Below are 12,670 nucleotides of genomic sequence, written 5' to 3' on the forward strand. Positions count from 1 at the left end.
TTCGTGGGGATACAGGCAATGGTCATTCTGATTGGTTTGGTATGTTATACAACATAATTCAATTAGAGTATTTCTGTCACACTACGTACAAGGTGTGCATATTTAAATATGAATGGTATGACCCAAGTTCGCAATAAGGAATACGAAAGCACAAAGACTATGATATCACTAAAGTTAATATAACCAGGAAATATAGGCACTACGATCCTTTTATTATACCTCAAAATGTACGACAAGTATACTATTTGCCATATCCAGGTTCATGCAAGTCTAGTTGGGTGGTTTTGGTTAAAGATTAAGCCAAGAGGCCACATCGAGTATGATATTAGGACAGAGGGTCAAGAATCTTACCAAATTGATGACTCAACTCCTTCGAAAATGGTGGTTGATACTGGTGAACCGATCACCTTTAGGCCAGCTGTTATGGATGATGACATCATTGATCTTGGAATAGATGCCGACACACTATCACCAGAGGATGACGATCTTCAAGAAAAAGATGGGATTGATGGCAACGATGAAGAAGAAGACGAGTTCAATGATTAGGAAACTACCTTGGAAGAGGAGGATGGTAAACCAGGGGAAGAAGATGATGAATCTGAATAGGGTTAATGTAAATATAGTTCTAACTTATGTATTTCTTTACCAAACTTTGAGAAGAATATAATACAATTAGCATTATTTCAGATATTTCGATTATCATTATTCCGTATTTTTAATTTGTATATATGAAATTTCACATCAGGTTTAAAGCACTGTTTCAATTATTAATTATCGGGGTACATTATATATGGACGAAAAAAAAATATTTAAGAAAATATCTACCATCGAAATATACCAATGGTAACAGTCCAACTAATTTTTCAAAAAAAATTTAGAAAAATTATTACTGTTGGATGTACAGTCAGATTAAGGTGGTGTGAAGCTGTATTCTTTGGTGCCAACGATTTTTCGACGGTAGGTGACAACAGATTTCGTTTCCTTGAAATCCATATTTCGTCGCTAAATCCAATGCAGATTACCATCGGACGAATAAATCCGACGGTAATTTGTTTTCGGCGAGGTTTATTCCGTCGAATAGGTTCCGACGAAAAATCCAATGGTAAACTATTTACTCTCATATTTTATTTGTTTTTCCGACAGTAAATCCAATGGTACTCAGCATTTTTCTTGAGTAAGTACACATATCACCTCATGTATTATTTTGACTTAAAATACTTATGTCCAATTTTCAAGTATTTTGAGAATTTCACTAATAGAATGAGGGTACAAAAGACATAATTTGCAAAGAGAATTATCAAGCTATAGTTTTTTACTCAAATTGAATCGCAGTCAATTTAAGAATTTTTGATATTTCACTTAACTTCTCAAGCAAGACTCATATTGGATACCTCATTAATCTAAGAATGTTAGACATTATTTTCTCTCAAATCTTCTTAGGACTATCAAGTAACTTAAATTGATTTCTCACCAACTTCAAAACCTTACAATTCTTACCTCAAGTTTTTTCAAAAGGTAACAAGTAATTCAATTGGATACTCCACCAATAAAAAATTCTTACCTCAAGGTTTTTCAAAAGGTAACAAGTAATTTAATTGGATACTCCACCAATAAAAAACTTTATATACTCAACTGACTTTCTCAAACAATACTCAAATTAGATCACAACCTAATCTAAAGGCTTTAGAAAAGATAGAATAAGATTATAAACAAACAAATCAATCATGTTATCAAAAAAGTAGTAAAAAAAGAAAAATACTAAAAACAAATAAATAGTCAATTCTAAATACAAAAACAAATATATTGATATATTATATTTATATTCAGTAAAATACTAAAAACATCAATTATAATTTTCATAGTCATTTTTGTCCTTATCATTTTTCGTCCTCATCTGATTCCATTTGAGGTGACGGCAATAGTAATAAAACATTACTTAAATTACTTGACGTTCTAATTTTCTTGTAATAAATAGTATAAGTCTCACTCTATTTTTTCTGTTCTAGCTTTATCTTCTTATTAGCCTTTTTAACCACCCATTTTAATTTTGTCTCTTTTCTACTGCGCCAAATGTGGATCTAATAAGTTACATCAAAATATTTTTTTTGTTCATTTATTTAAGTTATTCATCATATATGCAAAAATGTACGGTTGAAAAATCAAGTCAAGTTGCAGCACAAGGAGAAACAATAGGTGCCTGATTTGCAACTGGGTTTGAGTCATCCAAAAGATGGAGTTAAATCAGTTAGGGAATAGGAAGAGGACATGTTCTTGTGATCTTGTCTTGTTATGCTCATTCACTCGTATGATTGAACTTTGTGTATGTGCATCCAATCCTCTCAACTTATCCTAATACTTGTTTTACCTATCATTATCAAAGCATTTACATAATCTTGCAATATGGATTCTCTATATATAGTTTTAAACTAGTTGTCAGCAAAAATATCGATATCCCGATCAAACCAATTTATTTTTAGCGATTTATCGATTTAAAATAAAAAAATATATTATTTTACTATATTTTGATTGAATTTTAATTAAATTTTGAATAAATTACCATTTGTACCCATAAAAGATACAGATGCTCACAAATGTACTTATATAAGAATAAAACGACAATTATAATCACGGAAGATGATTTCTGTGTGTCAAGAGTACCGGACGTTGGTTTCACTATTGGTCCATTAGGTATTCTTGGCACACAGAAACTATCTTTTGCAGGTACAATTGTCGTTTTATTTTTATATGGATGCATTTGTCAGTGTCTGTATTTCTCATAGATACAAATGGTAATTTATTCTTAAATTTTTAAACAATAAAATCACTAGTTTCATTGGTGTAATAACTCATTTTTATTTTTTTGATTCTTGGATTGGGTCGGTTAAACGGAGCACCGGAAGAAACCCCTGGGACCCGACTAGCCCAACACCACATTTGAATCACAAACTACTCCCACCTAAACAATTCAATCTGCAACTACCCCTAATACTACAAGAAACGTAGAAACTACCCATTTTACTTTCCTTTTGGGCCTAAGAGGGTAAACCATAACTAAAAATTAAAGTAGAAAGCCCAAAGAATAGGCCCAAACGTAAAACCCTAATCCCCAGCTTGCTCCGTCTGATCATATAAATAACAGGCAGCAATTAGGGTTCCAAATTGGGCGTGCATCTCATCAGAAGAAGAAAACAATGGTGTCGGGTTCAGGGATATGCGCAGCGCGTGTGGTGGTCGATGCGCGGCACCACATGCTCGGTCGTCTTGCGTCGATAGTGGCAAAGGAGCTTCTGAACGGTCAGAAGGTGGTGGTGGTGAGGTGCGAGGAGATCTGCATCTCCGGCGGCCTCGTTAGGCAGAAGATGAAGTACATGCGGTTCCTCCGTAAGAGGATGAACACTAAACCCTCTCATGGCCCCATCCATTTCCGCGCTCCTTCCAAGATCTTCTGGCGCACTGTTCGCGGCATGATTCCTCACAAGACGAAGCGCGGCGAAGCCGCTCTTGCTCGCTTGAAGGTTTTCGAGGGAATCCCTCCTCCTTATGATAAGACGAAGAGGATGGTGATCCCTGATGCTCTCAAGTAATTGCTCCTCTTCTGTCGTTATTCGATTTTCGTAGTTTTAATTTTTGTTAATTTAACGAATTACTGGTGAATCGATGGAATCAGGGTTTTGAGGCTTCAGAAGGGGCACAAATTTTGCTTGCTTGGTAGATTGTCATCTGAAGTTGGATGGAATTATTATGATACCATCACGGTTAGTGTGAAAATCTGAATCTTTTGTTGTTCTGTTCAGAGTTTAAAATTACTTGTTTGGAATTTTACGAGTAATTGGATTTTGGAATCGCAGGAATTGGAGAAGAAGAGGAAGGAGAAGGCGCATTTGTTGTACGAGAGAAAGAAGCAGCTGAACAAATTGAGGGTGAAAGCTGAGAAGGTTGCTGAGGAGAAGCTTGGTTCCCAACTTGATATCCTTGCTCCAGTCAAGTACTGATTTGGCTTTTGGTAGTGTTTTTAAATTGAGGTATATTTAGTTGAATCTTCAGTCTTTTCATTTTTGTTTTGGTTGTTGAATTTCTCTTTGGAGCTTATAATTTGTTTTGATGCGATAGTCGTGGAAGCTATAAGCTGTTTTTGTATGTGATTTTGTAGATTTATTGTTTCATCCTAGATTATATTACATTGCATTTAAGAATGGTTCGTATCAATTACATTTGAACTTCTTCATTTTGAATAATTTTGGTTTGGTTTCAGGGTATCTAGAGAGTAAAAATTAAAATATTCATTTTATTTTTTGAAAATATATAAAGGATAAAATATTTAAAATTTTCTTTAATTAGAAATTAGTAATATTATAATTAGGATGATGGATTAGGATTTCTTATTTTTTCTAAATTTTTTAATGTGATGTGAAACCTTGAATCCTTGATTCTGCAATGCCCAATAAAGATAATCAGATATTAGAGACACTAATAGATGTATCATTAAAAATGGCATTTTTATAATGTAAATAATTGATCATTACTTGCACTTCAGATTGGTTCTTCAAGAATTTATTATGCATTAGACACTTTAGTCCCTGGCCAATTATTATGATGCTCAAGGTCTCGAGGGTTTGTCTTTGAGAAACAAATTAGTCCTTCCGTTAATAAACTACATGAACAATAACAGAGTACATTTATGGTCGTCAATTAACACGTGGCATCTTATGGGGCAAATTAGTCCCCGTTTACACCGACGAAACAAAAGTAAGTTTACCCCTCTCTCCACCATCAATACCAGTAACCACCACCAAATTGTTGTTATTTTTTGCAAATCTCGATGCCTCTCATGGATGTTGATTAAGATTCTTCTCAGTGTCTTCCATTTCCACCCTTTAGGCAATTCCCAATCAAGGGAGTATAAATTAGCAAGTATATGGTCATGTGTTACAACTGCCGTACGCATTTCAGGACAAATTTTTCGACCAGAACCAAATGAAATTAACTCGATTCTTGTCTTCGGAAATCTATATTAGCTCAAAAAAATGTATATTAAAATTAATTACTAAAATTAACTATTAATATATTTGTGTATAAATACATATATTTAATTTATTTTTAATATGTATTTATATAATAATATATATTTTATATTAATAGTTAATTTTAATGTATGTATAATTAAAAATCACCTTTTCTTGGCATAATTTTTGTCGGTCTTAAAAGTTTCGGGATCTCTCTCTATAGCCCATGCGGTTATATAGATACACTAATGTTTTCGGCTGGAATTTCATTTTCATGGCCTTTTATAATGCGTTTTTCATTTGTTTTTCATGGCATAAGTGATAAGTAGTGGTGCTGGAAGAAGACACTTTAGTGTATATTTAGTTTATTCATTATTCATATATATATATAGACACTTTAGTACATCACAACACACATGCAATGCTGTATATTTTCCCCCCAGCTAGTAATAACCACCAACACTTCTATTTAAGGTTCCAAATTTAAGCTAAACAAGCACAAAAGCCACATCAATTATTATATATATCATCACTATTATAAGGTTGTACCTAGCTTTGAATTATATGTGGGTCTTTGCGATAAGATAGAGAGGATTCTTCTTGTGATGAGCAATTCCTGGTAACCTTTCATAATCAATGTCTTCCCTTTTGATTCCTTCTGGCAATTCCCAATCAAAGGAATTTAAAAGATTAGCAAGAATAAGATCAAGCGCTGCAGTTGCTAAAGGCAAACCAGGGCACATTCTACGACCTGAACCAAATGGAAAAAGCTTGAAATCTTGCCCTCGAAGGTTGATATCATTGTCTAAGAATCTTTCTGGATAAAATTCTTCTGGGTCCTTCCAAGATTGAGGGTCTCTATGGATAGCCCAAGTGTTCACATAAACAAGTGTGTTGGGTGGAATTTGGTATCCACCAATGTTGCAACTCTCATGTGTGGCTCTTGGAATTATAGGTGCCGGAAGATGCAATCTTAGTGATTCTTTTATAACGGCTTTGAAATATGTAAACTTTTGAATCTCATCTTCTTCCAAGAAATCTTTCTTCCCTCCCAAGCTTCTAATTTCTTCTTGAACTTTCTTCAACACTCTTGCGTTTTTAATTAGATTTGTCATGATCCAAACCGTCGTGGCCGCAGTTGTATCCGTTGCTCCAACAAGTATGTCCTAAATCGAGAAGATATTCAAATTAACAATACAGAGAGGAAAAATGGTGAAGAGAATAAAGATTCTTTTTGACATATAGGTGGTTAGATAATTATAATATGAAATGTTTCAAACTGAGGCTAAATACTCTTCGTTCTCTGCATGTAAATAAAACGCTATTCGATCTTCATAATAGAATTGGCCATAAAGTGGTATTATAATTTAAGTGCCTATTTTCACCAAGCTATTTTCACATGAAGATGTTTTCATAAAAGTATCTGAAAAATTTTTTGCTGCCAGTAATTTTTTTTAACAAATAAATTTTATTAATTCAAATGTGTAAACTCTGAAAATATAAGTATAAATTATATTAATTTATGTGTACAAATTTTGATAAATATAAATATAAATTATATATTTTTTGTATGCAAAATTTTATAAATATAAATATAAATTATTGTTGGTCAAATACTGACAAAAAATAATAATATTTACTATATACCATTGTTCCAAGTAGTCACCTATAATTTACATTTGAGTTAAGTTTAACATATTCAAAATCAATACTCCATTTGTTAGTTTTTTCATGATGAAGTATAAAAGTACTATATATTATTTAACGGTATCAAGCAACAAGGAAATTAAATTAGTTTCATGCATGAAACGTTATGAAATTACTTTAAGAAGAAGAAGAAGAATGATTAATTAAGAAAGACAGCAAACCATGATTATTGCTTTGACATGATCATTAGTGAGGTCCATGGATGTTGAATGATCCTTTTGCATTTGAAGCAAGATATGAGTTACATCTTCCTCTCCCTCCAAAACCTTCCTATTAGGATCCGAGTGTTCATCAATGATTTCTTGGTAGAACTCATCCAACTCCTTGAAGTTCTTATCGAGACGCGAATGGAGTCCCATCATCCTATCGATCCAGCTCAGAAAAGGAAAATAATCAGAAAGAAAGTAGGTTCCCAACCAAGCATTACACTCATCAAACAAACTAAGAAACCTTTCCCTCTCAGGCCCTTCATCTTCATAAGTCCTCCCTAGAACAATCTTGCATACAAGATTCATCATAAGGTTGAGGAGTGGATCCTTCAAATTTACAACTTCCGATGAAGTTGCATGCTCTTGTATCTTCTTCATCATCTTCTTCACCTCTTCTTTCCTTATCGAGTAATATCCGGCGATGCGCCTAGGGCTAAGGACATTAGAAACACAAATTTTCTTGATCTCTTTCCAACAATTATCGTATGGCGAAAATGCCATCTCGATACCATCATAAGAAATTCTTTGTTGTGCAACGAACTTAGGCCTTCCACAAACCTTAGGGTCTTGTATTTTCATCGCCTCTTCGGCCAGTTGAGGCGATGAAATAATGATGGCAGGCCTAAACCCTAGCCAAAGGGTGAATATTGGCCCGAATTTTTTGGAGAGATTCCATAGCTGAAGGTGAAGAACTGAGTTATCTAGCTTGTAAAGGTTGCCAATTATGGGAAGGCCTTTGGGACCTGGTGGTAGGGTTTTGCTCTTATTAGGGTTCATAAGGTTTCGGACAACGAAAAAGAGAAACAAAGGAAGAGTAAGATATAGTACTAAAAGAATTAGTGGTGGCATCATTATTGTAGTTTTGTATGTGTTATAATGAAATGCAAATTTAAAGATGAATTAGTTGTGTATTTATAGGACCCAATGTCGGGTTAATTAATTATCTTGCCTTGCCAATTGAAATCAAAATTAACGATTATGTTATATGTACACTAAAATCAGTCACTAAAATCAGCTATTAGTATAAAATACATACTATAATATAAATATATATTAAAAATAAATTAAATTACATATATATTTATATATAAATATATTTGTGACTGATTTTAGTAGCTGATTTTTAGATTACAAATAGTATTTTTGAATCAAAATACATATATAATTGCTGTGTTTTTTGGACTAAGAAGAAGGGTTAGGTGAAAAGCACATAGGGGTGGTATCATTATATTTTTGTATGTGTTTTGTGATCAATCATACATGCTTATTTTAGTAATGTATTTATAGGACTCAATGTCGGATTAATTAGTTATGTTGCCCTGCCAATTGAAATCGAAATACACAAATGCTGTACGTGTTTTGGACTAAGAAGAAGGGTTAGGTGATGAAAAGCACGTAAGTCGCACGAATTACGTTATTGAATCTCTATCTTCTAGTAAATAATAGTGACAAATTAGAAAAGCTCGGCTTTTACTAGTAAAAAGGGTTTGGACATAAAATTCTAACAAAATCGTGGTGATGAAATAGATAAAATATAAAATTATATTTAATAGATAAAATATGAATAAAAAGATTATATTTTAATATATTAAATTAATATATTTTATATTTTTTTGATAGAAAAAATATAAAAATATTAAATAAAATATAATTTATTTTTTTATTTTTTTGTATTATTATTATTAATTTTTTTAATTTTATTTTTTATTATTTTATTTTTTATTCTATATTTTATGTAAAAAGAATATAAAAATAAATTAATATCTTTATTTTTTATATCTTGTCTTATTTTGTCTTATTCTTAAAATTAAATGCAACCATATAGTTACAAAAATTAATATTGTCTCACTAGTTCAGATAAACTATAGTACTGACCTAATTTAATTCTATGAATTTCGTTAGATGATTATTAAAGTCAAATATATGTAGCCAATATTTATTGAAACGATGTAATATATATGTAAAGAAAAAGTATATGAACCAAGGGGTTTAGTTCAAAAACTAAACAAAATCACATTAATTTATATTAATAATTAATTTTAAATTTTTTAAATTTAAAATTTAAAAAATTTAAACTTAAATAAATAAACTTAATTAAAACTTATAAAAACTTTCCTCTTCTTTTTTATATTAACTTACTCACCTTCAATAATTACACACACAGACCTCTTTCTCTCTCACTGTCAGGCCCTCTCCGTCACCCCATCGCGATCCACTCTTCTTCTATCACCGACATCTGGCTCATCGGTAAACTCACCAATGCTGCTGGAAGCTCCGGCAACTTCCATGTTCTCCGCGACACTCTCAACAAGCGCATCCAAGACAACTGCTTCAACACGAAGTCCACCTTCGACTTCGTCACCAACAAAACCTTCTCCTCTTCCCTCCTCAACTACCTCCTTCAAACCCTATCCACCCTCAACCGCGGCGTCACTCGCAAGAACGCGTTCGATTCCCTCATCACGCGCCTCTGCAAGTTCCAGCACGTCGATGACGCTCTCCACGTCATCGAATATATGGTACGTACCGACGTCGGAGGCTGCCGCCCCAACGCGACCACCTTCTACCCTGTCCTGAATATCCTAACACGCCAGAAAGCCATAGATCACGCGCGGCGCATGGTGGATTTCATGTCCACACTTGGCATGAATCTGGATCTGACGGGACACAACTACTTTCTCGCACACTGCTACGCTGGAGACGTGGCTGCTGCTGCCGTAGTTTTGAAGAAGATGGAAGAAGATGGGATTGGTGCGGATGCGCGTACGTTCGACGCGCTTGTGTTGGGCGCGTGTAAGGTTAAGAAGGTGGATGGTGCTATGATGCTAGTGAGAAGGATGGTGGATGATGGAGTTCCTATTAGGTGTTGGGATATTAGGTGCCGTTTTGATTATTAAAGAGACTGCAAACTACACAATTACAGAAATATAAAAAAACATTCATTTAATATGAAAAAAACATCCTAATACTTAACAAAAGAAATATCCAGTTATATTTTAGCAAAAATAATTAAATATCTATAAAATTTTAAAAAAATATGAAATTCTTAAAAAAATAGAGACATTCACATTTGTAATACAAAAAAAATTCGAAAAATATATAAAAGAACATCCATTTAGTATGAAAAAGAAACATTCTGATATTTAATAGAAGAAACATCCATATATATTAACTCGTAGAGATTTTGAATTCACTCAAAAATATTTAGCTAATTTTTGCCTAATACCTTTTTGATTCCTAGCATTGTTCGTGTGTAAATTACACTGATCTTCTAGCTGCATGTGTGCAGAAATTGATAAAATACAAAAAAATTAATAATGTATTGGTTAACTGTTCGTAAAAAAATGGTAAATTTTCTAAAATTTTTGAATCCGAAGGATGGAAATGGGATTATGCATTCCCTTTTTTTCGTACAAGTTTATTTTTAGTTTTATAAATATAATCATTTACTTATATAGTAATAAATTAATGTAACATTAATTTTGTTTTCCTAATTATACTCCTAAATTAGTGAATAAAAATAAATAAATTAAAAAAGTAATTAAAGAGAATAATTGTTACTGTTAAGGACGATTTTATTATTACTAAACTCTTATAACTTCAATGCTTTAAGGGCAAATTACTTAAATAAACTAAAACATGCAAAAATTATTTTTTATAATATTTTTTTAAAAAAATAATAAATATTTAAAAAATAATTAAATACATCATGGTGAAATAATATTGAATATTGTATTATTATGATTTTATTTTAATTATTTGAATATTAAATTTTATAATTTAATAATTTTATTCTACTTAAATTATCATCATTATACTATAGACAAAAATGAATATTTAAATATAAAATTAAAATTAATATCCAAAAAGGTAAAAACCAATAATAAAAAGTACAATCAATAATCGTATTTGTTAAAAATTTAATCGATCGGATGCACGAACCAATTGATTGAAATTCAGACTTCTCAAACTTCAATCGATTGGAATTAATACACAATCGATTGAATTTTTCAAGGCATGTGGGATTTTTCTTATTCAATCGATTGGTCATATTACCCAATCGATTGAAATCATCAAAGCAATTTGGATTTAGTTAATTCAATTGATTGGTTCTGTTACCCCTCAATAAATTATTATTTTCGAAAATCCCATTTTTTAACTTTAATTCCCCTCCAAATACGAGTTTTTTTATGCAAAGCAAGTTCGCCGCACTATAATTTTTATAGAGTTTGCCTAATCCCGACGAACTTCACCTCAAATTCTAAAAAAAATGGCTAACTCAAATTCTTAAACTTCACAATAGACAATGACAACCGTTATCATCGTCTCCAGAGTACATAGGGGTTTACAAAAATATTGGGAAAATAATAGTTTTTTTTTTTAATTTATAATGAAAAAAAATTCTGGTTAAATATGCCTTATTCCCGTGTATCTGTGTATTTTTGGAGATGATGATAATGGTTGCCATTAATGTTGAAAAAGCCATGCTTGTTATCGGTGTATTTTTGTGTACTCCTATGTACTCTTTGTAGACGATGATAATGGCTTTAAAAGTTGAGTTTTGTTAGTTTTGAAAAAAATTCGAGTGAAATTCGCCGTGGTTGGGCAAACTCTATAAAAATTATAGAGTGTGGCTAACTCGCCCTAAATAAAAAAATCGTATTTAAAAAATTAAAGTTAAAAAATGAAATTTTGGAAAATGATATTTTTTTAAATGATAAGTAAAAATGATTTTAGTGTTATAGGAAGTGTACTGAAATTTTATTCATTGGTAAATTTTGAAAATGTCAGGTATATTTATGGACATTGAGATGGATGAGTAATACTATGAGGACGATGACATTAACCAACAAGAAAAGCTAATATGTGACCAAGATATGATGGATAAACAATATGAATCTGAACAAGATTTTGGAGATGAATTTATTGAGGGAATAATAGAACCAATCGATTGAATTAACTAAACCCAGATTGTTTTGATGATTTCAATCGATTGGGTAATATGACCAATCGATTGAATAAGAAAAATCCCACATGCCTTGCAAAATTCAATCGATTGAAGTTTGGTAAGCCTGAATTTCAATCGATTGATTTGTGCATCTAATCAATTGAATTTCTAAAAAACACGATATATTTTGTCAACCTAATACGTATGTAACTGGATTAATGATAAAATTATGATCGATTAAGATTGTAAAATATTTATTACAATTAATAGAATATCTAGTTTGTTATTGTTTTAGTTTTTATTCTCAATAAACATGATAGATGAATGATAAAATAATAATTTATAAAATAAAAAATAGATTTTATTAAATAATATATAAAGGACTAATTTGTAATTAAAATTAAATAAGGACTATTTAATAGTTATTAAAAAAATTTAAAAAACATATTTTGTTATGGGACCATTTAATGGTCCAAACGTTCTGGGACCATCGAATCCGATACCTAGATAGTCATGTTTACTTCTACGTAAATATGAAATTAAAGGTTAAAGATTCATTTGGATTTTACTATCTCAAATTTATATAGATAATTGAGTACATGTTCAAATAATTCAAACTCCAAGTGTTTAATATATAAATAATTGAGTATATGTTTAAAAAGTTAAGTACTAGTATATTAAATCTAAATCTATTTATAAAATACATACTTGCTATTTATAAGTGATAAATAATATAATATATCTTAAAATTAATAAATTAATTAATTCTATTATAACACAGTAAAATAATATTAATCTAAACG

General features: G+C 31.2%; 3 protein-coding genes across 3 annotated transcripts; 2 read left to right on the plus strand and 1 right to left on the minus strand.

Moving 5' to 3' along the window:
• Nucleotides 1–3,148: 3,148 nt before the first annotated feature.
• LOC130962108 (60S ribosomal protein L13a-4-like) lies at nt 3,149–4,235 on the plus strand. The gene is made up of 3 exons (XM_057888201.1): nt 3,149–3,580; nt 3,668–3,755; nt 3,849–4,235. The coding sequence occupies exons 1-3, from the start codon at nt 3,192–3,194 to the stop codon at nt 3,990–3,992; spliced, it is 621 nt and encodes a 206-aa protein (XP_057744184.1). The 5' UTR covers nt 3,149–3,191; the 3' UTR covers nt 3,993–4,235.
• A 1,278-nt stretch (nt 4,236–5,513) lies between these two features.
• LOC130962107 (cytochrome P450 83B1-like) lies at nt 5,514–7,771 on the minus strand. The gene is made up of 2 exons (XM_057888200.1): nt 6,872–7,771; nt 5,514–6,169 (listed from the first exon to the last, which is right to left on the minus strand). Exons 1-2 carry the CDS (start codon nt 7,769–7,771, stop codon nt 5,564–5,566), a joined length of 1,506 nt encoding a protein of 501 aa, XP_057744183.1. The 3' UTR covers nt 5,514–5,563.
• A 493-nt stretch (nt 7,772–8,264) lies between these two features.
• On the plus strand, nt 8,265–9,816 carry LOC130963415 (pentatricopeptide repeat-containing protein At2g40240, mitochondrial-like). The gene is made up of 2 exons (XM_057889536.1): nt 8,265–8,269; nt 9,084–9,816. The coding sequence occupies exons 1-2, from the start codon at nt 8,265–8,267 to the stop codon at nt 9,814–9,816; spliced, it is 738 nt and encodes a 245-aa protein (XP_057745519.1).
• The last annotated feature ends 2,854 nt before the right edge of the window (nt 9,817–12,670 follow it).

Source organism: Arachis stenosperma, chromosome 2, assembly GCF_014773155.1.
Source record: "Arachis stenosperma cultivar V10309 chromosome 2, arast.V10309.gnm1.PFL2, whole genome shotgun sequence".
Lineage (NCBI taxonomy): Eukaryota > Viridiplantae > Streptophyta > Magnoliopsida > Fabales > Fabaceae > Arachis > Arachis stenosperma.

Coding starts and splice junctions, on each gene's coding strand:
- LOC130962108 (XM_057888201.1), top strand. CDS start 3,192: ATGGTGTCGGGTTCAGGGATATGCGCAGCGCGTGTGGTGGTCGATGCG. Junction 3,581..3,667: donor GTGATCCCTGATGCTCTCAA/GTAATTGCTCCT, acceptor CGATGGAATCAG/GGTTTTGAGGCTTCAGAAGG. Junction 3,756..3,848: donor ATTATTATGATACCATCACG/GTTAGTGTGAAA, acceptor TTGGAATCGCAG/GAATTGGAGAAGAAGAGGAA.
- LOC130962107 (XM_057888200.1), bottom strand. CDS start 7,771: ATGATGCCACCACTAATTCTTTTAGTACTATATCTTACTCTTCCTTTG. Junction 6,170..6,871: donor ATGTCAAAGCAATAATCATG/GTTTGCTGTCTT, acceptor TTCTCGATTTAG/GACATACTTGTTGGAGCAAC.